This window comes from Nicotiana tomentosiformis, chromosome 3, assembly GCF_000390325.3.
Source record: "Nicotiana tomentosiformis chromosome 3, ASM39032v3, whole genome shotgun sequence".
Taxonomy (NCBI): domain Eukaryota; kingdom Viridiplantae; phylum Streptophyta; class Magnoliopsida; order Solanales; family Solanaceae; genus Nicotiana; species Nicotiana tomentosiformis.
Window position 1 is genome coordinate 106626718 of NC_090814.1, and position 26461 is coordinate 106653178.

Here is a 26461-nt window from a genome sequence, read left to right on the forward strand (position 1 = left end):
GAAGATAGACCTGATTGACCATCTCCTGGCCGAGATGATCGAGCTTAAAGCTTCGGCCGAGGCGTTGAGGAGCAAGATAGATCTTCTGGCCTCGGAAAAGGAGGCCACTAAAGAAGAGTTGGCATCGGCCAAGGACCAGCTCAAGGTGCTGAAGGAAAAAGCCGATAAGTAGTCTCGCCTGAATGATGAGATCCGAGAACAACTAGGCTCGGCCATCTTGGAACGGGATGCCCTCGGCCAAGAGTATATCGCATTGAAGTCCAAGTTGGAGGCGACTTCGAACGTGTCGTGCGAGGTCCAGGATATGCTGGCCCAAAACAAGAACGACGTGGAGATAGCCGAGGACCGTTTAATAACAAAGGCTGAATGTGTCAAAGACCCTCGAGGAGATTCACGCCCGGGGGTTCGATCTCACAACCGAGATTGAAGAGGCTAAGAGGCTCGAGGCCGAGGCCAAAGAGATATACGAGCCCGAGGGTTCAGGCAGTGAATCGGGCTCTGGCGAAGACTAGGCGGAGATGCCTTAATTTATTTTTTGTTTTCTTTTGTACATTGTTTTATTTATTTTGAGGTCATGTTACCGTGCCTTTGTAAATACCTTTGGCATATATAGAAAATTTTCCCTTTGGCTATATTGTGTCTTTTACTTTTCAGCATCTGCTTGCAACTATTTGTTTAAAAATGTCATTAACGCCTTAACATAAAATTGGACATAATTTAGAGCGCTCGTTCCCTCAGAGCCCGAATAAGGCCTGATTTCGATAACAACTTTGAGTTGCTTAGGCTTCAGAATATCTGATAAAAATGAAGTCTTTAAAATACTTGAATGTTTCAACCGGACACGATGACGTTTCGCCGAGGGTAGCATTTTTTCATAGGTTTTAATCATTGTAAGGTGCCTCTGGGACTCGATAGCCCGAGCTGTCCGATCTTATTATCGGACAACAGTCCCCGATTCGAGGAGGCACATGGGCTCTTGGATTTTAAACCCATTATTTGTTCTAAATAACTTAAGGAATATATCGCTGGTACAAATGTGAAGTAATGAAATACAGAGGGCAAGTTTCTTTCATTACTTTGCATGTAGAGTACATGATCGAAGGCACACAAGCTTTCCGCCATGGGAAGAATGAGCTACACGGGCACAGTTCGTTTGACCGGCTGACCCTTACAATGAATCCTAATATTCAAATCTTGGCTTTTAACATCAAATAAAAAATGCCTTATAAGGATCCTGACTTGGGGTGTAATGGCTCCCCTAGTATTCAAGACTGAGATCGTGAGGGCTCAAATACTATCGATCCAGTATGGGTGGTCAGCAGTCCCGGCCTCAGGCCTGTCTTCAAAACTAAGGTAGCACGTTTTATTGTTACCTCGTTAAAAACCTTGCCATAAAACCCACTTCGGGAAAAGTCGGTCCAAGAAAAAAAGAGTACAACACGTGCTTTCAGATCTAATTGTCAAATTTAACCTCGACCGAATACCTGCCGGTTAGTCCAAAGCATAACAAATTTCAAAGGAAATTATGTTCACACCTTAACAGTAGCACCACTTTAAGTGTGTCTTATTCTAGTTGTTCGGTAGTTGTACACCATTCCCTGACTCGAGCTTATATGAACCTTTCCTGGTTATACTAGCAACTCTGTACGAACCTTCCTAGTTCGAGCTTAGTTTCTCGCCGTTTGGGTTCTTGTTGTGTAGAGTAACTTTCCTTAATACCAAATCCCCGACTTGGAAATGTGGAAGGTTAGACCTTCGGTTGTAGTATCTCCCCATTCGCTACTTTTGGGACGCTAACCGGACCAGGGCGGCTTCTCGCCTTTCGTCCAATAAGTCCAAGATCGTGGCCATGGCCTCGTCATTTGGCGTCTTGGTAGCGTACTGGAACCTTAGACTTGGTTCCCTCACTTCGGCCGGGATCAGAGCTTCCACGCCGTAGACTAAAGATAGCGGGGTTGTATCGGTGCTTGACTTCGAAGTCGTTTGATATGCCCACAAGACCTCGGGCAAAAGTTTCTTTCCACTTTCTCTTCGAATCGATAAATCCCTTCTTCATGTTTTGGAGTATAGTTTTGTTTGTTGACTCACCTTGATCGTTCCCACTAGAGTGGTAAGTGTTGACAAGATCTTTTTAATTTTCCTTCTCGAACGCCCGTGCTTCGACCCACTTGGAGATATAATCGGTCATGAGTAGTATGTATTGGGCTTTACCAGGTGCCCATGGCAAGGGACCGACGATGTCCATCCTTCATTTCATAAACGACCATCGTGATAGGACCGGGCAAAGCATTTACCCTGGTTGATAAATCATTGAGGCGTGCCTTTGGCATTCGTTACATTTTCGAACGGAGTCTTTTGCATCCTTCACCATCTCGTTCCTGTAATAACCGACTCTGATCAATTTCCGAACCAATGATTCCTCTCCTGAATGGTTTCCACAAGTACCTTCATGTACTTCCTTCATGGCGTAGTCGGTCTCCCCAGGACACAAGCACCTAGCTAGTGGCCCGAAAAAAGGATCTTCTCTATAATTTTCCCTTGACCAAGCTGAACCTGGCAGCTTTAGTACGTAGGGCCCTTGATTCCTTGGGATTCGATGATAATTTCCCTTTCTCAAGGTAGTCTATGTATTTGTTCCTCCAATTCCAAGTCAAGCTTATCGAGTTCACCTCGGCATGACCTTCTTCTACCACCGAGTTCATCAATTGCACTACTGCTCTGGATCTAAATTCGTCGGAGTCGACTGACGACCCTAAATTGGCCAATACATCGGCCTCGTTATTTTGATCCCGAAGTACGTTCTCTAGAGTCCATACCTTGAATTGGTGTAATATTACCTGCTACTTATCCAAGTATCTCCGCATCCGTTCCTCTTTTACTTCAAACGTCTCGTTGACTTGGTTGACAACATGGAAGGAGTCATATTTGGCCTCGATCACCTCGGCCCCAGGCTCTTAGCCAGTTCTAGACCTGCAATCATAGCCTCATATTCGGCTTCGTTGTTAGTCAATTTTATAGTTCTAATAGACTGCCTTATTATGTTACTTGCAGGTTGTTTTAATACGATTCCCAGCCCAGACCCCTTTGCGTTGGAAGCACCATCTGTGAATAAGGTCTAGATCCCCAGGTTAGTCCCCGAGGTGAGTCGTAATTCCTATTCAACCTCGGGGATCAAGACCGGCGTAAAGTCGACCACGAAGTCCGACAAAATCTGAGATTTTATGGCGGTCCGGGGTTTTGTACTCGATATCGTACCAGCTAATTTTTATGGCCCATTTGGCTAGCTGGTCTGAGAGCTTGGGTTTGTGTATAACATTCCTCAGCAGGTACGAGGTCACGTCACATATGGGGTGATATTGAAAGTATGATTTTAATTTCCTAGATGCGCTTAATAAGGCGAGCGCTAATTTTTCTAAGTGTGGATACCTTGTTTTGGCGTCGCCTAGGGTTCTACTAACACAATAAATTGAAAATTCTGTACTTTCTTCTTCTCGGACCAGGACACCACTTACCGTCACCTCAAAAAATGCCAAGTAGAGTATAGTTGTTCGTCCGCCTTCGAAGTATACAGCAAGGGAGGGCTTAATAGGTATCGCTTAAGTTCTTCTAAAGCTCGTTAGCAATCCAGGGTCCAAGAGAAAAACTAATGTCTCTTTTCTGACGACCTCGAAATAAACTGGCCCAATGCGGTTATCCGCCCGATCAGTCTTTGTATTGCCTTAACGTTGTCAACTATGGTGATATCTTCTATAGCTTTTATTTTGTCCGGGTTGATATCTATTCCCCGGTTGGATACTAACCCGAAGAACTTGCCCGAGCTGACCCCGAAATCATACTTCTCCAAGTTTAGCTTCATGTTGTATTTCCTCAGTACGTTGAAGGTTTCCTGTAAATGCGTCAAATGTTCCTCTGCTCGCAGGGATTTAACCAACATATCATCAATATAAACCTCTATTGATTTCCCTATTTGTTCTTCGGACAACCGGTTAACTAGGCGTTGATACGTGGCACTAACATTCTTTAGCCCAAACGACATCACGTTATAATAGTAGGTGCCGAATTTGGTTAAGAATGAAGTCTTTTCTTGATCGCCCTGGTCCATCTGAATTTGGTTGTACCCGGAATAGGCATTGAGAAAACTCAGTATCTCGTGTCCGGCAGTCGCATCGATCATTCGATCTATGTTAGACAAAGGGAATGAATCCTTCGGACATGCCCTTTTTAGATCCTTATAATCTAAACAGATTCTAAGTTTGTTTCCTTTTTTAGGTACGACTGCTATGTTATCTAACAAATCCGGATACTTAACGTCCCGAATGGAACCTATTGTCAAAAGTTTAGATACCTCATCTTTGTTGAACGCGCATTTGATCTCGGACTGTGGCCTTTTATTTTGTTTGAGCGGGTGAAAATTTGGATCCAGGATCAATTTGTGAGTTTTCACCTACGATGGGATCCCTGTCACATCTAAGTGGGACCAAGCGAAACAATTGGTATTAGCTCTAAGAAAATCAATAAGTTTTTTCCTGAGCTTGGGAGTTAGTCCCGTGCCCAGTTATACCTTTCAATCTTGTAGGTGCTCAATTAGTATAACGTGATCAAATTCCTCGATTGTCAATTTAGTGGGATCAGGTGCTATAAAATATCTCGGGTGCAGTGTTTACCGGTAAAGTTATTTCACCCTTCGTCATCTCGCATGCCATGTTGAATCCGTTCAGCACCCCGACCGCCGGTACGATTTTGTCCAATAATCCATGTGTACTACGACCCTCTATCGGATGATGTTTGGTTGAGCTATCTGGGTCAATCAACAAACGTTTAACTCGAGATTTATTGATAAGTACAAATATTACCAGTGCATCATTGTGAGGCTGGGTGATGCCCTCGGCATCTTCGTCGCTGAACGAGATGGCCCTTTCCGGGATGTAATCCTTGGTGCGTTTTCCCTTGTGATACAAACTTTGGTGCGTTTTATCATGGGCCCTTGGAGGACATCCACTCCCCCCAATGATCATGTTGATCACGTGTTGGGGATCCTCTTGTTCAACCTGTTTGTTGGCGTCCCTATTTTTGAAATGATTTTTGGCCCGTTCGCTTAGGAATTCTCGAAGATGCTTGTTGTTGAATAATTGAGCCACTTCTTCCCTTAGTTGTCGACAATCTTTGGTCTTATGACCGTGAGTACTGTAGTACTTGCACACCAAGCTATGATTCCTCTATGCGGGATCGGACTGAAGTGGTCTAGGACACTTGGTCTCTTTGATGCGACATATGGCCGACACTTTACTTGTAGCATCCACGTTGAAATTGTACTCCGATAATATCGGTGCTTCCCTACCCTAGAGCGACCTGTCAAAACTGTTTTTACTCATTAAAGCCCGATTGCTCGGTCCTTGATCATTTTTCTTGTCGTTCCTAGTTGAGTGGCGACCGGATGCGTTTCCACTTTTATCCAGGTTGTATGACCCGATCTCAGACTGGCCTTGGCTCCTGGTTGATAATCCTCTTAGATCTGTCATTCACTCTGTTGAGGTAAACAGGCCCTGAGGGCCCCCCCAGTTGGTCGTCCTCGACTCTGATCTTTGACTGATATCTGTTGTGGAGGTTGGCCTAATTAACCGTCGGGTACTCCACCAAGTTTTGCTTCAATTGTTGAGAAGCAACGGAACTTTGGGGGTTGAGCCCTTGAGTAAACGCCTGAACGGCCCAATCATCCGCGATCAGGGGCAAGTCCATTCGCTCCATCTGGAACCTCAACACGATTTTATAAGTATCTCGTTATCCCTCACAAAAGGTCTGATTTCCCCATCTCAACCTTGATGGCGCCAACATGGGCTTTTGCAAAAGCATCCGCAAGTATAGCAAATGAATCAAATATAATTCGGAGGCAAGTTGTGGTACCATATCATCGCTCCTTTGGACAAGGTTTCCCCAAATTTCTTCAATAACATCGATTCGATCTCGTCGTCTTCCAGGCCATTCTCCTTAATTGCGCACGTATAAGAGGTTACATGCTTATTTGGATCTGTGGTCCCATTATACTTGGGAATGTCGGGCATTCAGAATCTCTTATGGATTGTCTTCGGCGCCGCACTCGAGGGGAAAGGCTTATGAATAAACTTTTTGAAATCTAGCCCCTTCAATATTGGAGGCGCTCCCGGTATCTGATTGACCCTGGAATTGTAAGTTTCCACCTTCTTGTTGTTGGCCTCTATCTTTTTTCTTACCATACTTCACCCGCTTTGTCTGTGATTTGACAAGTGCAAAACACAACACAAAATTGATGCTCGCTAATCAAAGATAGTATAGTATAATATCGTCTCCGCAAGAATTTGGATTTAAATAATGTTCGAGTAATTCCTGTTTTAATTGCTACTCAGGAGGATCAACACTTGATTTAAATGATTATGAATTAAGTTTAACTACAAAAATAATGTAATTGACAATTGACGCCAAGGAATTGGAGATTCATAGAATGGTTTCTTATCAATGCGAGGGATAAGGGTTTGACACGATAGGTGCAAGATAGCTATTTGGGATTTAACTCTAGTTTAATTCACTCTAATATTCTAATGATTCTCACGAATTCACTCGATGATTAGTTGAAACGTGTAGTCAAGACTCCTCTCTCGATTAAATCTCAACTCTACGAGGTGAACTAATATAGGTACTGTGAAGTATGCAAGCATGCGTCAATGGATTGGTCCTTAGGAAAACGACTCTCGAATATTCTCCAAACTTGATTCAATCAACAATTCAATAAGCTCTTTCGATTACTTAAGAGAATCAATGAATTAAATCAAACAAAATAATATAAAGATAATCATCAAAATATTTCTCTTTCGATTAAATAACCTGACGAATAAAGTTGCATCAATTCAAAACTCCATAAACGAATTCAAGCATGAACTAGGGTTAAAATCCAAAAATATTTATCAACACACCAAATCCGTTAAACCCTACAGGAAACTACTCCATAATAATGGAGGAAGTCATTACAAATATAATTAAAGAATGAGAAAACATCAATCTAATATTACAATCCAAACTCCCGTATTGAATTGATGGAAAGATGATGAATATGTCTTGTCGCCTCCAATGCTCTCCCAAAGCTTCCAAGGTCAAAAGTCCCTTCAAAAATGTCTTTTTAGTGTATTTATACCCTATAGGAGTGGGCCCAGGCGAAATTACCTTTTCCAAGCCGAAACAGGACAAATACTCTGAGCAAATTGCATAGGAGCGACGCACATTGCGCCGCCCCATGCAGGGCGCTAGTGGGGAAGTTCAAAGAGCAAGTTCTGACAGACAACAGCAAAACTGTACTGCCGCCCCGCCCCATGCGGCGCGGCAGTGGGAGTTTTCTAGAGTGAAATGTTTTTCTTCGATTTTGATATCCAGACTTGGCTCTCGACCCCCGAACGCGATCCCGATTTAATCCCTTGGGCTTTTACTCAGACTTCAAAGCTCCAACTTGTTTAATTTAGCTCTCGAATATCCTTTTAGCTCAAAATCACTTCCTGCAAGGCATGAAACACATAATAAATGCAATACACTAACCTTTAGGCTCAAACACAAGTAAAATACAGTAATTAGAGTGCAAACTATGACTAAAATAGGTGACTCTAGCCTACCATCAATATCCCACACTTAAATCATTGCTAGTCCTCGAGCAATCAAACTGCACTTCACATATAGATGACCTTCTTATCAAACAACTCCCCTGACTCATCATGCCAAGAATATTTAAAGCAGATTAAGTACCCTATCATAACATCCTAGCCTTAAGACTTGACTCAAAAGCACCACGCATTTTTCACAACCTACTCACTTACTCTAGCGCAGAGGTCAAAGTCATTGCCTTTCCTCTACAAGTCATGTGCCCTCACACAAACAATAGAGAGTGGTTCCACATATAATAAAGTTCAAGAACAATTAGGAACTCAAGATAAAAAGAATTCATTCACTCTCAGAATCAAAATTCATGTGTCATAGAAGATGTACCATAAGCTTGCCCATAGTGTAATACTCTACTAATTGAGCTTAGTGAGTCAAAGATCAAGTAGGACTTAATTTGGTTGTAATGTAGGCTGCGAGACGGGTAGGATACATTTGGATATAGTGACTCCACCTCCCCGAGCACTTTAATACATATATATTAATAATTCAAACTCCACACTTATGTTGCACCAAACCCCAGCCTTCATTCATAATAGCATCAAGCTCCCAATTTATTTAAGCACAAATAAGATGAGAACTACCACTAACATGGAATAATTTTTTTACTTTCTTTTTAATCAAACTCTTTTTCCTTTTCAATTCTCTACAAATGGCCCTTATTAGTTTTCAAACAGTACACCTTTCTCCTTTTTTTGTAGTTCCACTCAACAATCAGACCATACCTCACTTAGCTTTTACAAGCTCATACAAATTCAAGTTCTCACGAGAGGTAAAAGGTTCAAATGGAGAGACAATTCAAACAAAAAGGGTTAGGCTTGTAGTGTGGTTGTCAAAGAAATATGATTACAGGCTCAACGGGGCTAGCTAAGATACAACACAATTAAGTGGGTAAATACATATATCTGTCTCAATAAAGAAATGCGTATATCGCCTCCTAGACTGAACAAGACTACTATTTCGCTAAGCAAATACACAGGGCAAGTTCTATACATCAACTGACATGCACAAAATATCACGAAACCTCACACACACATTGGCACATAACTCACTTAGGATCAAATCTATCCCGACTCTCTAGTCAAAGTAGTTAAGCAAAGTTATGATCAACTAATTTAAGGCACTTATCCATGAATCAAGAACTGAGCCTAGATGTCACAACTAAGGCACTCACTACTCTCAAGGCATAACAATGTCAATAAAAGTCATCTCCATTTAATACATAGCACAAGGCTTCACTATTCTTAATAAAAGAAAAATTAACTACACCCAGTTCAAATAAAACCCTTGAAAAAGAACCGCGACACAAAGAATATTCAAGGAGGAATTGTTACACTACCTAAGAAAAATAAAATATTTTTTCTTCGACTTTGATCCCTCAAGAAGAATCAAAAGAAACGACTACAAACATACATATACATATATACATTCCCCACCCCCATACATTCCCCGCAAGAGGTACATGAAACTTCCCTGATTCGTCTAGTCGGGGTCTGAATCGAAGTCGGGATCTCCTTTGCATACCCGACCCAGTTCACACATCCACGTAGAGAGCTTCTTTTCCGCCTTCTTTGGGCACACCCCACACTTATCAGCTTCACTCTTTCCAATTTTCTCTTTCAGGGCCCCCATTTCTCCTTACATTTTGAAGATCAACCTTTCATCCCCCACTCTGAGCATGAGCTGCCTTTACTGAATATCTAGAATTGCTCTGCCCGTAGCCAAGAATGGTCTTCTTAAAATCAGAGGGGCCTCCCTATTTTCCTCCATGTTTACCACAATGAAGTTCACAGGGAACACAAATTTGTCTACCCCGAACCAGCACATCTTCAACGATTCCTTCAGGTATGATTGTGGTCTGATCTGCCAGATGCAAAAACACGGGTATTGACCTGATTTCTCCAATCTCGCCCTCCAATTTCCTGTAAATAGAAGCACCTGAATCACATAAAGATTTTTTAAATTTAGTTTTTCCTAAAGAGCAAGGTATAGTAAAACTCCCTAGATCTCCACATTTTTTAGGGAGCTTATTTTTTCAAAATGGCACTACAATGCTTTGTCAGCTTGACAATCGATGTCTCTTCCACTTTCCGCTTCTTGGACAATATCTCCTTCATGAATTTAGCATAAGCTGACATCTGTGAAAGCACCTCTGTGAAAGGTATATTCACATGTACCTGCTTGAACACTTCTAGAAAGCGCTCGAATTATTTGTCTAGCTTTTCTCTTCTTTATTTCTGGGGGAATGGTAGAACTGCCATGTATTTGCTATCCTCGGTCTCATAATTTGTTGAATTATCATTTTTCTTCTTTTTTTGAGCTCTAATCTTCCCCTTCTTCTTCAAATCCTCATCTACCATCACTTCTCCTTCTTGAATGTTGTTATTTTTCTGCTGGTCCACAATCTCCACCTGTCTCTCAATCGACTCATCCTTTTGCTTTTCTATGGGATCCTCTAACTCGTGCCCACTCCTCAAAGACACTGAATTGATTGTATCTTTTGGATTTCTTTCTGTATCATTAGGTAGCATTCCTGGAACCCTCTCAGACAATAGAGTAGCTAGTTGTCCAACCTGTCTTTCCAGGTTTTGAAAAGATGTGCCCAGTTCTTTGATAATTGTACCATGGGTGTCAAGCCTCTAATCTATCTTGATAATGAAGGCCTTCATTAGATCTTCCATGCTAGACTGATTAGACTGTGGAGGTTAATATTGCTGCCTCAGCTGATTTTGAAAGCCTTAAGCTCTCTGTCCCTGGGGTCTAGAGGTTTGCTGCCATGAGTTCAGGCTACCACTTGGTGAATTCCAAGAAAAGCCTGGGTGCCTCTGTCCCATAGGATTGAAATTATTACTACTCTGGTAGTTGCCTCTATCAAAGCTTCCCACAGCATTTACCACTTTATCTACAGCTAAGGCCTGGCACTCATGTGTTGGATGACCCATTCCACAGAAATCACAAACTAGTGAGGGTTGGCTTTGGACCTTGGCTAAGGTTAACGTTTTTATCTCTTTGGCCATGGTGTCTAGTTGGGCTTGCACTACGGTGTTAGAGTCTACTTGATGAACCCCAACTGATCTTCTTCTATCATTACTCTCAGCAGGCCACTGGTTAGCATCTTCAGAGAGCTCATCAAGAATTGCCATAATCTCCTCACGAGTCTTCTTCATTAAAGGACCTCCGACTGCAGTGTTCAGAGTTCGTTGTGAGGGAGGTGTCAGTCCATCCCATTCGATTACTTAAGAGAATCAATGAATTAAATCAAGCAAAATAATGCAAAGATAATCATCAAGATATTCCTCTTTCGATTAAAAAATCTAACGAATAAAGTTGCATCAATTCAAAACTCCATAAACGAATTCAAGCACAAACTAGAGTTAAAATTCACAAATATTTATCAACACACAAAATCCGTCAAACCCTACAGGAAACTACTCCATAATCATGGAGGAAGTCATCACAAATATAATTAAAGAATGAGAAAATATCAATCTAATATTACAATCCAAACTCCTGTATATTGATGGAAAGATGATGAAATCTTGTGTCTTGTCGCCTCCAATGCTCTCCCAAAGCTTCCAAGGTCAAAAGTCCCTTCAAAAATGTCTTTTTGGTGTATTTATACCATGTAGGAGTGGGCCCAGGCGAAATTACCTTTTCCAAGCCGAAACATGACAAACACTCTGAGAAAACTACATAGGCGCGCTGCGCATTGCGCCGCCCCATGCAGGGCGCTAATGGGAAGTTCAGAGAGCAAGTTCTGACAGACAGCAACAAAAATGTACTGTCGCGCTGCACCATGCGGCGCGACAGTGGGAGTTTTCAAGAGTGAAATATTTTTCTTCGATTTTTGATATCCAGACTTGGCTCCCGACCACCGAATGCGATCCCGGTTTAATCCCTTGGGCTTTTACTCACACTTCAAAGTTCCAACTTGTTCAATTTAGCTCCCGAATACCCTTTTAACTCAAAATCACTTCCTGCAAGGCATGAAACACATAATAAGTGCAATACACTAACATTCAGGCTCAAACACAAGTAAAATGCATTAATTAGAGTGCAAAATATGACTAAAATACGTGATTCTAGTCTACCATCATATTTCTAGCCTACCATCATGATTCTAGCCTACCATCATGCAAACTATGTCATTGCTAGGTACCACGTCATTTTTTTCACCATGGTGGCGTGACTCAGCGTCAACATTCAAGTGAGCAAACTGAGAATTGACATTCTCAGGTTAACCTAAAATCAAACTTCAAAGAACAAGTGTAAATAGGGTGTGTTATAGAGACTCGTATTAAATCACCACTATTATCCTTTGCCCCACGGTGGGTGCCAAACTGTCTACCCTTAAAAATGAATAACAATTTAATTTGTTCGCGATTTGTGGATACGTGATTTAATTTAACACGAATGATCTAAAAATAACAAATAATTAAATTAAAGAGAGATAAAATGATCAAACCAAACGCAATGGAATAATTAAGCCTAGCTTTGGATTGAACACTGAAACCGGCTCCTATCGAGCCCTCGATACGGGCTCGGTTGTAACTAAAGAAAAAGGGAACCGAAGAACACTTTGAACAACAACTAGAATACAAAGATGAACTTTATTGCTTTGATATGCGTGTCAACAGTAGTTTAAAACGAAAAAGTTATCCCCTTTATATAGTAGGGGAGTTTCAATCCTATTACAAGTCAAAATAAGGTGAAATCTTCTTTTTTCGGTAAATGCTGATCTATCGGGCGGGATTTGCGCCGTAATACTCGGTTGAGGGCGGATATCATGGCTCCCTGCTTATCGTGCTTAACCGTTCCTCTTTTTCCTTAGTCTCGAACCTCCACTCTGCCCGGACCCGATGCTCAGCCGTGCATGTCCAATCTCGGATGCACTGTCCGCCCTCTCCGATCTCAGAAACGAGGAACCCTTTGGGTTTACTCGAGGTTATATTAGATCATGCTTCCCTCTTGTTTCTTTACAGAAAAATCGGAGATAACATTATCCCAGATTTTACCCGTACACGCATATACTCCAGCTGCTTTTCTTGTTAGAGTTAATAATGGTACTTAGCTAATAATCTTAGCTCTGTAATCAACATCACAACTCATGCATATCTTTTTCTTTTGTGGTTCTTTTCCTTTTTGATTTTGTTTTCTCCTTCTTTTTGGGGGGTGGAGGGCGTTATTTATGCGATCCATATATTACTCAGCTTACGATCAAAGTTGGTGCTTAATTAGTCTTCCTTTAATTTTAAAACATTTTCCTACCGATACAATGTACGGTTCACTGTTTGGCTGATGGGAATTTGGAATATGAACCTTAGCTCTAAAACTAGAAGCTCCGGTATTTCCAGTAAATCAAGGCGCTGTAGTAAATCAGGATCGACTTGGTTAGTCTTTTTGATAAGGATTTTTTTTATCTTGCTTGAAATGTCTAGGCTGGACAAGTTATGAAATAAAGAAATCTCAGAGTAAGAAAAAGATCAGCACTTGTTTTAACTGTATTAAGTTGCAAAAGCAACAACAACTAAGCTTCAGTTCCAAACAAGCCGAGTTCGACTGTATGAATCCTCATTGACGATTTTATTCCATTTTAATCATCTCCTGCCAATATTGTGCATGTACAACTAAAAGGTATTAGAAAATCTGCATTTATTAAGTTGCAGCTAGTACTAGTATCAGGCATGTACCTACTTTTTCATTATATTTAACTGTATAGGAACAACTAATCCAGACCATACTAAATTGGAGAGCACTTCCAACTCGAGTTTCAACACAGCCCCATTCCGATGTAGCAGATGAAGTGAAGAAGTCGGTACAAAATATAAGCATTAAAGTGCTTAATTACTCCTTTGAGAGCCTCTGTTACACCTTTGTTTTTTCAAGCTTACTAATAAAAATCCAATCCTACTTGTTATGCTGCAAGTGGAGGCTATTTTACCTTAAGAGTAGCAAATATATGACAAGATGTGCATGGTTATGAAGATATAGTTGATATAATTATAAGAAGGGCATGGAATAATTAATAATTAAACAAATAGCGGATGCTACCCCTTATTTTTATTATTCACCACACATGAGATTAATTTCTGTGGCCGCATACGATCGACGTTATTGACCAATTTATAACTTGGACAATATGGTGAGTACGTAATTTCTGTGAGGGTATATTTGACATGAAACAACTCAAAAATTGACATTGAATTGATCAATTTGCCTACTTGGTATCCTGTTTTAGTGTCTTTAATTTCAGCATAAAAGAAGGTCAAAAAAGTCACCACTGTAGAAATCTTTTGATCTTTTCTTAATTTAGTTTGTCTCATAGAACCATGGGTTGTGTATAAGCTTAAAACTATCACCAGATTATTTTCTTCCCTATAGATATATAGAGAGAGGATGATTGTTTCCTTGTTTTAGAAATTATTTTTATAGTTAAATTCCTTTGTTCTCGAATAATAAGTTGATGAAACAAATAAAGAGTAAAATGGTAGATTAGGTGCATGACGCACTTTATTACGTAATTAAATTCCTAATAAGAAAGTTTGATTGCTTATGATCAGCCTAACTCATTTCAGGAAGAATGATTGCGTTCTTCGATTTCATATTGCTTTTGGAAACTATTTTGTATTATAGTCTCTTTCTATTCTTCAAATTCGTTATTGCGAAGTTACGTTGTTCACTCATTGTTACTTATGAATTGCTTATATGTAGCTCAATTTCATTAATTGTTTCAATTATACTGCACTTCTTGTTACTTTCCCCCCTTTTCTTCTATTCCTATAAACACACGTGGCACCAAAACTCCAAAACATGCCACTTGTCAAAGAAGACAGTTTAATAATCCAATATCTTACGTAACAAATTGCAACTCCCGAGGCTGGCACAATTATCAAAAACCAGCCCCCTCATTATTATCCTTGTGTTTGAATATATCAAGAACGAAGATAGAACATCACCTGCATTTTTATCATCTGACGCACGTAACGCCATGCAATTCTCTAATTTTAGACCCATATCGATAAGCCTTACCCCCATTAAAATATATTAAAACGAAAATCATTAACTCAGTAGCTATCCACATACTATAAATTTCACCAATCTAAAGCACCTTTTCCTCCTCGTTATATTGCAGCCAGCTGCTACATTGAAAACAAAGAACCAAAAAATTATTAGTGAAAACTACCAAAGAAGAAAAAAGGAAATGGTTAGCTTTGAGACATTTCTTCAACCCAATATCTCTGTTCTAAAAAAGAGCAGTGGAATGATGGGTTATGATGTGCCTGAAGGAGTGGACATTAGGGGAAGATATGATCCTGAATTTTCCAAGATTTTAACTAGGGATGCTTTGCAATTTGTAGCTGATTTACAGAGGGAATTCAGGAACCATATTAAGTATGCTATGGAATGCAGAAAAGAGGCCAAAATGAGGTATAATAATGGAGGATTGCCAGGTTTTGATCCGGCAACTAAATATATTAGGGAAGGAGAGTGGTTGTGTGCTCCTGTGCCACAGGCTGTGGCTGATCGGAGGGTGGAGATAACTGGACCAGTTGAGAGGAAGATGATTATCAATGCCCTTAATTCTGGTGCCAAAGTTTTCATGGTACGTCAATTTTACGCAAATTTTTACACTATCATGTCATTTAAATAGTAGTACCTTAGAAAATGAGCTCGTTTATCCGTTAAAAGAGATTAGAATATACTAATAGTATAAAACTTGTTTGCTTATGTAGTAGTGACTAGAAAGATGTTAGCTTTCAAGATTTAAAAAAGCGAATTAGAGAAGGAAACTTAGGGTACTATTGTATGTAGCCGTTGTGACCAAATTTAAGGAACAAGTGATCTTTATATAGTGGTCACCTTATGAAATGACTAGAAGTGGAGATTGTAATGCAAGACCATATGAGCGTGAATTTGTTATGTGGGAAGCATATCAATAACGTTTTATCAGTTACGATTTGAATAGAAGAACTTTCCTTTATATAGTAAAAGAAAAGTTAGTTTAGTTAGAAAGAGCGAATGGCCTGATCGATTAACTAATGATATCTCCAGATGTTCAAAATAATTGGGTAAAAAGCCAGTGTAGATTATGCTGAAGGAAATAATTAATTTAAGCAAATCTAGTTAACTTCAAAAACTTTAAGTACATCCAGAATATGTACATTTTGTTTTTTCTTCCTACATATAGTGATGCAGTTTATAAACTACTGGTAATCAAGTTCCATTAGTTAATTCCCAGATTTGTTGTGTGTATATTCCACAGGCAGATTTTGAAGATGCACTTTCACCAAGTTGGGAGAATCTAATGAGAGGCCAAGTAAATCTGAGGGATGCAGTGAATGGAACAATATCATTCCATGATCAAGCCAGAAACAGAGTTTATAAACTGAATGATCAGACGGCAAAGCTATTCGTGCGCCCAAGAGGCTGGCATTTGCCCGAAGCTCACATCTTCATTGATGGTGAACCTGCCACTGGTTGCCTTGTCGACTTCGGCCTCTACTTTTTCCACAACTTTGCCAACTTCCGCAAGGCACAAGGACAAGGATTTGGACCCTTTTTCTATCTCCCCAAAATGGAAAACTCTAGGTTAGTGGTCTTCTTATCAGTTAAATTCAAATAGTATTTGAAAGTTAAAACTTCAAGAAATGTAGTAAATGTTTTTCTTTTGTTTGGACAGGGAAGCAAGAATATGGAACAATGTGTTTGATAAGGCAGAGAAATGGGCTGGAATTGAGAAAGGAAGCATTAGGGCCACTGTCCTAATTGAAACACTTCCGGCTGTGTTTCAAATGAATGAAATATTGTATGAACTGAGGGACCATTCTGTTGGCCTCAACTGTGGTAGATGGGATTACATTTTCAGCTACGTCAAGACTTTCCAGGCGCACCCCGATCGCCTTCTCCCTGATAGAGTTCTTGTTGGCATGTCTCAACACTTTATGAGAAGTTACTCTGACTTGCTCATCCACACTTGTCATAAGCGCGGTGTCCACGCTATGGGAGGCATGGTATGTCGATATTCAACTCCGTCATTTCAGTTTAGTTAATTCTACACAAGCATATCTATATATACATGCACTACCGTGTATAGTTGTTTTAAACAATCAGGTTAAATTAGCAACAACATTGTAAGCTATTCATAACAAGTTGCATATGGTAACATGGAAAATACAATAAAATAGCCTGATTTAAAAGGTTAAAATACACTAATAATGTAAAGCTCTTAATATTGTCGGTGTAAAAGAGCAGCCTGGTGCACTAAGTTTCCGCGGAAATACAATAAAATAACCTGATGTAAAAGGTTAAAATACGCTAATAATATAAAGCTCTTAATATTGTCAGTGTAAAAGGGCAGCCCGGTGCACTAAGCTCCCGCTATGCGTGGGATCCGGGGAAGGGCCGGATCACAAGGGTCTATCGGACGTAGCCTTAACCTATATTTCTGCAAGAGCCTGTTTTCACAGCTCGAACTGGTCGCATGGAAGCAACTTTACTACCTACGCCAAGGCTACCCTTCTAATACTGTCAGTTAAATCCTTTTGTATTATAACTATGAAGTCAAATAGAATGACATAGTTAAATGTCATATGGACAAAGGAAGCATCAGAATGCGTTAGGCTAACTGGTATCTAATTGATACATTATCAAAATTGATGCATAATGGCATTGTGGGATCCTTGAAACAGGCAGCTCAGATTCCGATCAGAGATGATCCAGCAGCAAATGAGGCAGCATTGGAACTAGTAAGGAAAGATAAGCTAAGAGAAGTGAAGGCAGGGCATGATGGAACATGGGCAGCTCACCCTGGCCTAATTCCAGCTTGCATGGAAGTCTTCACTAACAACATGTCCAATGCTCCTAACCAAATCCACTCCGTGAAGCGCCAAGATGCATCGGTCCTAACTGAAGAAGACCTGCTGCAGAGGCCGAGAGGTGTCCGAACAATGGAGGGTCTCCGGCTCAACACCCGAGGGGGGATTCAGTATTTAGCAGCCTGGCTAACAGGGGCTGGCTCTGTCCCTCTATACAACCTGATGGAAGATGCTGCCACAGCTGAGATTAGCAGAGTCCAAAACTGGCAGTGGTTGAAATATGGAGTGGAATTGGACGGAGATGGACTTGGAGTGAAGGTGAACTTGGACCTTTTTGGAAGAGTGGTTGAAGAAGAAATGGCTAGAATTGAGAGAGAAGTTGGAAAGGAGAAATTCAAGAAGGGAATGTACAAGGAAGCTTGCAAGTTATTCACAAGGCAATGTACTGCACCAATCTTGGATGATTTTCTGACTCTTGATGCCTACAATAACATTGTGATGCACCATCCTATTGCATCTTCCCGCCTCTAAATTTTGCAGCGTAAGTTGTCTTTGTATTGTGACTGCGCTGCTATCTTCCCCAGTAATAATGAAAGAAAAATGGAACTTTGCCTTTGCGGAGATAGTTGATTATCCAAAGGCTCTCTTTTTCAGCTTTTGCTTTTCAATCAATCTGTTATCTGTATTGAGTACTGCTATCTTTCCCTGTAATAATAAAGACAGTTGTTCATTTTATTATCCTCTTTCCCTAGTACGTACAATTATTTTCTTTGGATATTTGTGTTAAAATTTTGATGAATTCAGGATAGTACAGGCTGTGGAAAAGTTTGAAACCAAATCTAAAGAGTTCCACTCAAAGTCTAGAGGATAAATTAATTATGAGGGTAGTATTTTCAGTTAATGAATCATAACCTGATTACGTGTTACGTGAGATTGAGAACTTTCACTGTTCAATTATTAGATCCGGGTATCGGGTCGCTACATGTGGGCAGGCCCAACCCATTTGAAAAAGAAAGAATTTAGAGGAAATGGTCCTTAATGTAGGGGTATGTAAAAAGGTGACACATTTGGTCTAAACCCCTTAATCTAAAAGAATTTCCAATAAAAGCTTTTTAGTTTAACAGTTCACGTGTGTTTCGAAAAGAAGAATTAAGCCAAACCCATGCATCTCTTCCTCTCGTCACCGTAGATGTCTTCATTCAGGTGCTCTCTTTTCCCACTCAATCCTCACACGCTCACTTTCGATCTTCTCTGTCCACACTCTACTATGTTTTTTCACTTTTAATTTGCTTTTTAATCAAATTACAAAATTTTAATACAATATCAATCTCAAGTTTCCTCCTCCTATACGAAGTCATATCCAATCTTCTTTGTGCTCTTTTACTGTTTCTTTCTATTCTTTTACCGTTTCTTTCTTTGAGTACAACATAGATTAATTTACAGATGTGTTTTTCACCATTGTACACTTGCAAACAAGAAAAAGAAATTGCCTTTTCTCACAGAACCAAGAATTATAACAAAAGCTAAATATGGGTCTTCTTGAATGGTTCTAACTCCTTTTCTTTCTTCCTTATCTTTTCAGCTGAAGGAATTTCTGTTTTGCTCAGATAACGTTCAAATTAAATCTCCATTCTTATCGGAGCTTTTTGTCAGTTTTCGTGAATGAAATTGTGTTAGATGCAATAGGCTCCATTTTTAGTCCCTTTTATGAATGATTATCTCTTTTAATTTAGAAGATTAGTGAAATCTGCATATGATAAATCTAAAGCGTCTGAAGCGGTCCAAAGAGGAAGTGACAAAAGTACGATAGTTGCTCGTTTTATCTTCCTTGCTGACTGAAACTAAGAGAAGAGGAAAAAAATTTAAGAAAAGACCATTTTGATCAAGGACCAAAATAAAGCAACCGCAATACATTAAGGACCATTTTTCTCAAAGCATTTAAGAAGAGATAGGGTTTGAAATAATCTCTTCAAAGAGGTTACTACACGTTTAAGTGTAGTGGGAGCAGTTTTCCCATAACTGTTATTTTCCTTGTCTTTTTAAACATGTACTTTATTCTTCTTTAAAAAAAATAACAGAGATAAGAGTAAGAGTGTGATAAAAATTTCTTTCTCATCTCTTTGAAACTAGTGTAACAAAGAACTGCAACTGTTAAAGTTGAATTGCTTTTTTCTCGTTTCGATAAATTGGCGTCTCCTAAACGTTAAAGAACTTATACGGAGGATTATATATCTACCCCTTCACAATCTATGTGAATTGCATTAACTTCCATATTCTAATTTACTCCAGTTCACTTTTACTTATCTATTATATTAAAAATATATTTTTACTTTTATTTGTCCACTATATTAAATCAAGAGAAAAATAATTTTTATTTTTATGTTTTACCCTTATTATTAATTACTCATTTTTAAAATTATTTCTCAAGACTTTTGAAGTACTATCATTATTAAGGGTTATATGGTAAAATATATACTATAATTATTATTTTTTAAGGGTGTGAAAAGTCAAAAGTGGACAAGTAAAAGTGAATGGAAGGAGTATTTTAATGGAATGTCATTTAAAGTCATGATTGATTCCTAGAAATCTACATCATGTCTATTGCTTTAGTATTATTTTTGTGTTGGGACAAAAGGAATCTTGCTACTTAATTGATTGGTAAGGTATGTAAGTCTTTAACTTTAAAATATATGGAATTGTGATCTGATCTTTGTCATTTATTGTTCAACTTAACAGTATTGGGAAATCTCTCGTTAACAATCTAGATGATTAACAAGCTATATCTTTAACTTAACAGAATCATTAAGTGATTTCTATAAGTTAAATGTAGACGGAGTTTGCAGTCCATTCCTTTTAGATTTTAGAAAAACAGATCACCAATTGTGTCGTTTTCTATTCTATTTGCTAAGAGAATTTTTTTTATTACAGTTAATAGACATCACTAAAAATGTCCATGATTCAGAAGGGTAATATTTTTCCCACAACTGTTAGAATAGAAAATGATATGGCTTCCTGAATCTCTGTATCTGTTAACATATTTAGTCTTAATATCTAAGGTTGTCTCTTAATATAGAAAATTAGTTTAGTTCTAATCCCTCAATTGACATCCTTCTACAAGTAATCGTGATATATGTTACCACATTGAATGGTTGTACCCATTCTTATTTTTGCTTGGTCTTATTTCAGATATGGCTGAACAGGGACAAGTTCAAATTACTCCAAGTGGGAGTTCTCGAAGTGGAGGAAGGGGACAACGTAGAAGGATGCGTCGTCCCAGGATTTATTTCTATAATGATTCAAACTCAGAGCCTGAAGTCATCAAGATAGTCCCGAGGGTAGTGCAAAATGAGTTAAAGTATCGAAGGGCTGAACGAAGGGAAGGAGAAAAGAAATTTAGGGAGTTTAAGGAATTTAAAATGGGTCCTGATGCTTCCATTCCTAAACTCTCACGACCCAAAATCTCACCATAGGCGTCGTGATGGTACTTAGTCTCTAAGACTAGGTAAAACGATTACAAATACATTTTGAGCCTTTTTTTAAAAACATATAATTTAATACAAGTGTCGAAACCAAAAGCGGAAACAAATATAACAACCTCCCAAGACTAGTAATATTGAGTCACGAACTCTAACTGAATACATGCAATGATCTCAAGGATTGAATATAGAATACTGTTCAAATAAGAGTTGACAGTACAATAAAATGGAAAGATTCCAAGGGATTGCGACGACCAAGCAGCTCTACCTTGAATCCTTGTGATCAACACACTAACTCTACCCGAGTCCGATATCTCCAATAATTGGCTCTGCACAAAAATGTGCAGAAGTGTAGTATGAATACACCACAGTCGATACCCAGTAAGTATCAAGACTAATATCGGTAGAGTAGTGACGAGGTACAGTCAAGATACTCACTAGTCAAATAACATGTGCAATATAGCAGTATCCAATAATACTGAAAAATAATTAGCAGTGATAGCAACAAAAATCAACTAGTGATATAAACAGCAAGGCAACAAGAACACCATAATTATTGCTCAAACGAATAAGGAATACAAGTACAACCAATTAATCAAGTCCTTCAAATATAAATCTTTCACATATAATTCTTTCGAATAAATACCTTCCAAATATACTTCTTTCAAATAAATATCTTTCGAATATAAAATTCTTTCAAATAAATATCTTTCGAATATAAATTCTTTCAAATAAAAGTAACTTTGTGACACCTCATTTCATAATCATAAAACACGGGTCTCAATCCACTTTCATATTTTCGTAACACGGGTCTCAATCCACTTTCATATTTTCGTAACACGGGTCTCAGCCCACTTTCATGTTTCCACGGCACTTCATGCCCATATTTCTATTAAAATCGCACGGACAACTCACGTGCCAATAATAAAAATTATCATATTTTTTTCGGCACCTCGTGCCTGCATTTCATATCACATCTACACAGATAGTTCACGTGCCAATAACATAATCATTATATTTCCTTGGCACCTCGTGCCCACATTTCATATCACATCAACACGGACAGTTCACGTGCCAATAACATAATCTGCCCGGCAATAGCCACATGCCCACAATTTCAACATAGAGTAGATATTATCAAGTTTACCGAAATAACAACACAAGTTGCACAAGATATAAAAATAAACACAAGAAAAATCACAATATCACATGAAAATTACCAACGCAATAACCCCACATCATCACATAAAAATTACCAACAAAATAACATCACATCATCACATATCATCCCTGACAATAGCCACTATTATCTCTCATATAGCCACCCTTATCACTCCTATAATAGCCTCATTTATCCCTCCGCCCTAACAATATCAATAGCCACCCTTATCCCTCCTATAATAGTCTCCCTTATCGCTCCATTTAATAGCCTCCCTTATCACTCCGCCCAGACAATATCCCAACACACATAACAACAGTGAAATGCTACCCATATGCCCACATAATGTCAACAATGGAATGTCACCCTTATACGTCGCATAACAGTTACCCAAATCACACAACAATTCACACATAATATTATCACAATAACACAATAGCATCAACTCATATTTACAAATTTTCCGTATACCACAGCCATTCCAAAAGTACAATAAAGTCAATTAATTTCACAACAGATAGTCCACGGCTCAACACAATGTATATAAAATCTCAAAAATAACCACAAGGATTGGAAAATAACTCATCATAGGACAACACCTTCTTTAATCCAAATTTTAGATAAATATATAAATGCCTCAATTTAAACTTATTTAATTAATTATTTACATATGAAAAATTCATAATGTGACTATTTTCAAGAAATATCAAATCAACAAACACATGAAATTCACATAAAAATCCAAGTGGCAATCACACCAAATTATCATATAAAATACAAACTCGACAAACAAGGAATGAATCATGACAAATCAAAGATTTTCTAAGTTCGAACAATTTTTCAATTTAATGCATAAGGGCGTCTACGAATTTCAACCGATATAATTTGCACATATAAACCAAGTACGTACTCGTCACCTCGCGTACATGGTTTTCAATTACACAATTTTCACATAAGACTCAATGCCTAAGTGGTAATTCCCCCACTCAAGGTTAGGCAAGATACTTACCTCGATGAAACTAAACCGAGTCTTTAAATGATCTTCGCGAGTGAAACCACCTCCGGACGGCTCAAATTCTGATGATTTCCTTAAAAATTCCTCGAAATAAGATCGCCCCAAATCGATCTTTCTTAATTCAGCACTTTAGTGGTATTAAAACCTCCCACTACTCTTACAACTTCAATCTACATCAACATAATTCAATTGGACCAATATTAGTAAATAAATTTCTAGATTTTTGGTCATTTAGGCATTTTATCAAACACGTAGAGTACATACCATTTTACTACCTCTAGTAATGGTGTTTCTTCATCCAATAATCTCTCCTTCCCACCAACAAGAAATACTAAATCATCCGTTGTCTACAAACAACCTTCTTTAGCACCATTAAAATCATTAATAAACTCACATCCACTTATTGTTACTAATTAATTCATTACAAAATCTCTACAACACCCAATAATCTAGTTTAAGTATTTATGGCTTCCAAACAACATCCAATAAGTGCTAATACTTATTTCTTGCTCACACACTCATAATAAATCCATGCATATGTGTCTAAGGGTGTAAGATTACCTTTTGGAAGAAATATTGCCAAAACCCTCTTTTGAGTTCTTGAAGAAATTTCTTGAAAATCTAAGGATTTAATGGTACATTGAGTTAATTTTAGAGTGGAAATGATAGAATGAAACCCCAAATTAGTAGGGATTACTCACCTTGGAGATGGGGGAGTTGGAGGTCTTGAGAGAGTGGAGGAAATCTCCAAAATTCGACCAAGAGGAATGGGGGAAAAATGAACCCCGAAATGAGTATATAACATTTTGAGCGTCACAGGTAGCGTGGGGCGCTACTTGTGGCCCAGTTTCCAGAACCTCAAGATTCCCAGCGCCCCACGCTACCCTGGGCTCTAGCGATGGAAAATCTTTTCTATTTCGCCCTGAAATGGGCATAACTCTCTCATACGATGTTCGAATTCGACGATTCTTTTTGTTATGGATCCGTAATTTCCATACGGATCTAATGCTTCAATAAAAACTGAATTTGAAGCTCATTTTCTTAATGTTATACTACTTATGCTTGAAGAAACGATGTCGAAACATCCTAGAAATATTCAAATTAAATTTCGGGCATATGCCCGAGTCCAAAATCACCATCCGGACCTAACAGAAAAATTAAAACTCTGATCCGAGGTCGAATACAAAATAAAACTCAAACTTTGTCATAATACATCATATGAAGCTACTCAAGACTTCAAATAGTTGAAAGGAGCGTAAATGTTCAAAACGACAAGTCGGGTCGTTACATAAACATGTACACATTTTTCAGTTAAAAAGAGCAGAATTATCTAATTACATAGAGATTATTGATTGGGAAGAATTAGCTATTTTAGCAGACTCTCTTCAAGAGCCTTGGGGTGAAATTTTAACTGAGAATTATCATGATATTTGGCTTAGTGCACCTTTTAGCGTATATGTGCAAGAGTTAGTATTCGATTGGTACATGGATATCCTAGCAAACATGTAAATTGTTATTATATGTTTTATTTTAATAAAATTTAAATTATGTTGTTTGTCTCACCAGTTACATATATTATTTATTATTTTATTTTGTAATGGATTGAGACTTGAAATAAAGTACACACTAAGAAGTGATTTTAATATTAATTAAAATATTTAGATATAGATGATGAATAGAAACATAGTGACCTTTCGATTCTATACTAAATGTAGGATTAATATTATAATTAATTTGCTTGAGTGTGTAATCACATGCATAAATTGACTGCTATATATATATATATATATATATATATATTGATGAGTTAAACTTGTAATATTGTCTCTAATAACAGACATGGCATCGAAAAGTATCATTGCTGACTTAAACAAGGGTGACAAACTGAATGGTGAAAATTACGATATCTGGAGCCGTAAAATGTGGTATGTACTCGAAGAGCAGGATGCTCTTGAAAGTATTAACCATGTTATGAGTCACCCAGAGGAGAGTAACACTGCCCAACATAAGAAGGATTTGGAAACTTATAATATTTGGAAAAAGAAAGACTCCACTGCACGTGGAATTATTGTAAGTTCAATTGCTAATGATCTCATCCATGAATATGAGCAATATCCTACTGCTCAAGCCATGTGGGCATATTTAAGAGAGGCATACTGTGACTCGCCTTCGACAGCTGACAATCAAGTTTGACACGTACAAAAAGCGTCATGATCACAGTGTCAAGCAACATCTAAGAGTGATGTCAACTATGATTTCTCATCTCAAAAGTGCTAGCCATGTTCTCTTTGATGTACAGTGGGTTCAGGCAATGATTCGGTCTCTTCCCAATAATTGGAAACATATGAAGGTTAACTTAACCCGCAATGATATCATCAAGACTTTTGCTGATGTTGCCTGTTATGTGGAGTTTGAAGACGAGCGGCTTGGTGCTGCTAAAGCTGTACCTAATGCATTTGTGGAAGAATCAAGTGGTACAAAGAGATGAAGCTTCAAACACAAGAGAAACTAGAAAAATGATGGAAAGGGTAAGGAAACCGAAGAAGGATCCTCCAAGAAAAGAAACAAGCCAAATTCCAAGAAAGAAAAACGGTTCTACAAGAAGAAAGACAAGAGCATGATGAAGTGCTACAATTGTCAAGTTCCAGGGCATTTTGCTCGTGAGTGCACTGAGCCGAAAAAGGTAGCATTTCAAAACGCATCTCTAAGTGTTATTTATGTTTCTAGTACTGTTTTATTAACTGAATCTTATCATGTGTAGATTGTAGACTCAGGGGCCAGCGACCATGTGAACCATGATAGAGAAGCGTTTATAGAGTTTCGTCGAGTTCCACCTGGATCAAGACATGTATATGTGGGAAATAATGCAAAGCTTGAAGTCAAAGGGATATGCACTTGCAGAATGGACATGCGTGGTGGCCGATCATTGATGTTGCTTGAGTCCTATATGTTCCAGAGAGTCGACGAAACTTAGTGTCTGTGTCTATTCTTCTAGATTTAGATTTCAATTTGAACTTTAGTCACAATGGTCTTAGAATTACTCTAGACAATGTTGTTTATGGTTTTGGACATCGTTATGATGGTTTTATTGTGTTAGATTGTAATCATTCTATGTATAACTATTATGTTGACTGTTTTGTTATGGAATGTTATTCTAGTAACAATGATGTTGATGTTATTACATGGCATTCAAGATAAGGTCACATAGGGCAGGATCGAATGAATAGATTGGTTAAGGAAGGTAATTTAGGTTCTTTCTCTAAAATTGAAATGTCAACTTGTGAAAATTTTCTTGCCGGAAAGATTACACGTAAATCATTTA

At 38.5% G+C, this 26461-nt stretch overlaps 1 protein-coding gene across 1 annotated transcript; it reads left to right on the top strand.

Annotated features, from left to right (window-relative positions):
• Nucleotides 1-14761: 14761 nt before the first annotated feature.
• LOC104091894 (malate synthase, glyoxysomal) lies at nt 14762-18224 on the top strand. Its single transcript, XM_009597337.4, has 4 exons — nt 14762-15277; nt 15938-16263; nt 16355-16685; nt 17364-18224. The coding sequence occupies exons 1-4, from the start codon at nt 14876-14878 to the stop codon at nt 18018-18020; spliced, it is 1716 nt and encodes a 571-aa protein (XP_009595632.1). The 5' UTR covers nt 14762-14875; the 3' UTR covers nt 18021-18224.
• The last annotated feature ends 8237 nt before the right edge of the window (nt 18225-26461 follow it).

Coding starts and splice junctions, on each gene's coding strand:
- LOC104091894 (XM_009597337.4), top strand. CDS start 14,876: ATGGTTAGCTTTGAGACATTTCTTCAACCCAATATCTCTGTTCTAAAA. Junction 16,264..16,354: donor CCCAAAATGGAAAACTCTAG/GTTAGTGGTCTT, acceptor TTGTTTGGACAG/GGAAGCAAGAATATGGAACA. Junction 16,686..17,363: donor TCCACGCTATGGGAGGCATG/GTATGTCGATAT, acceptor TCCTTGAAACAG/GCAGCTCAGATTCCGATCAG.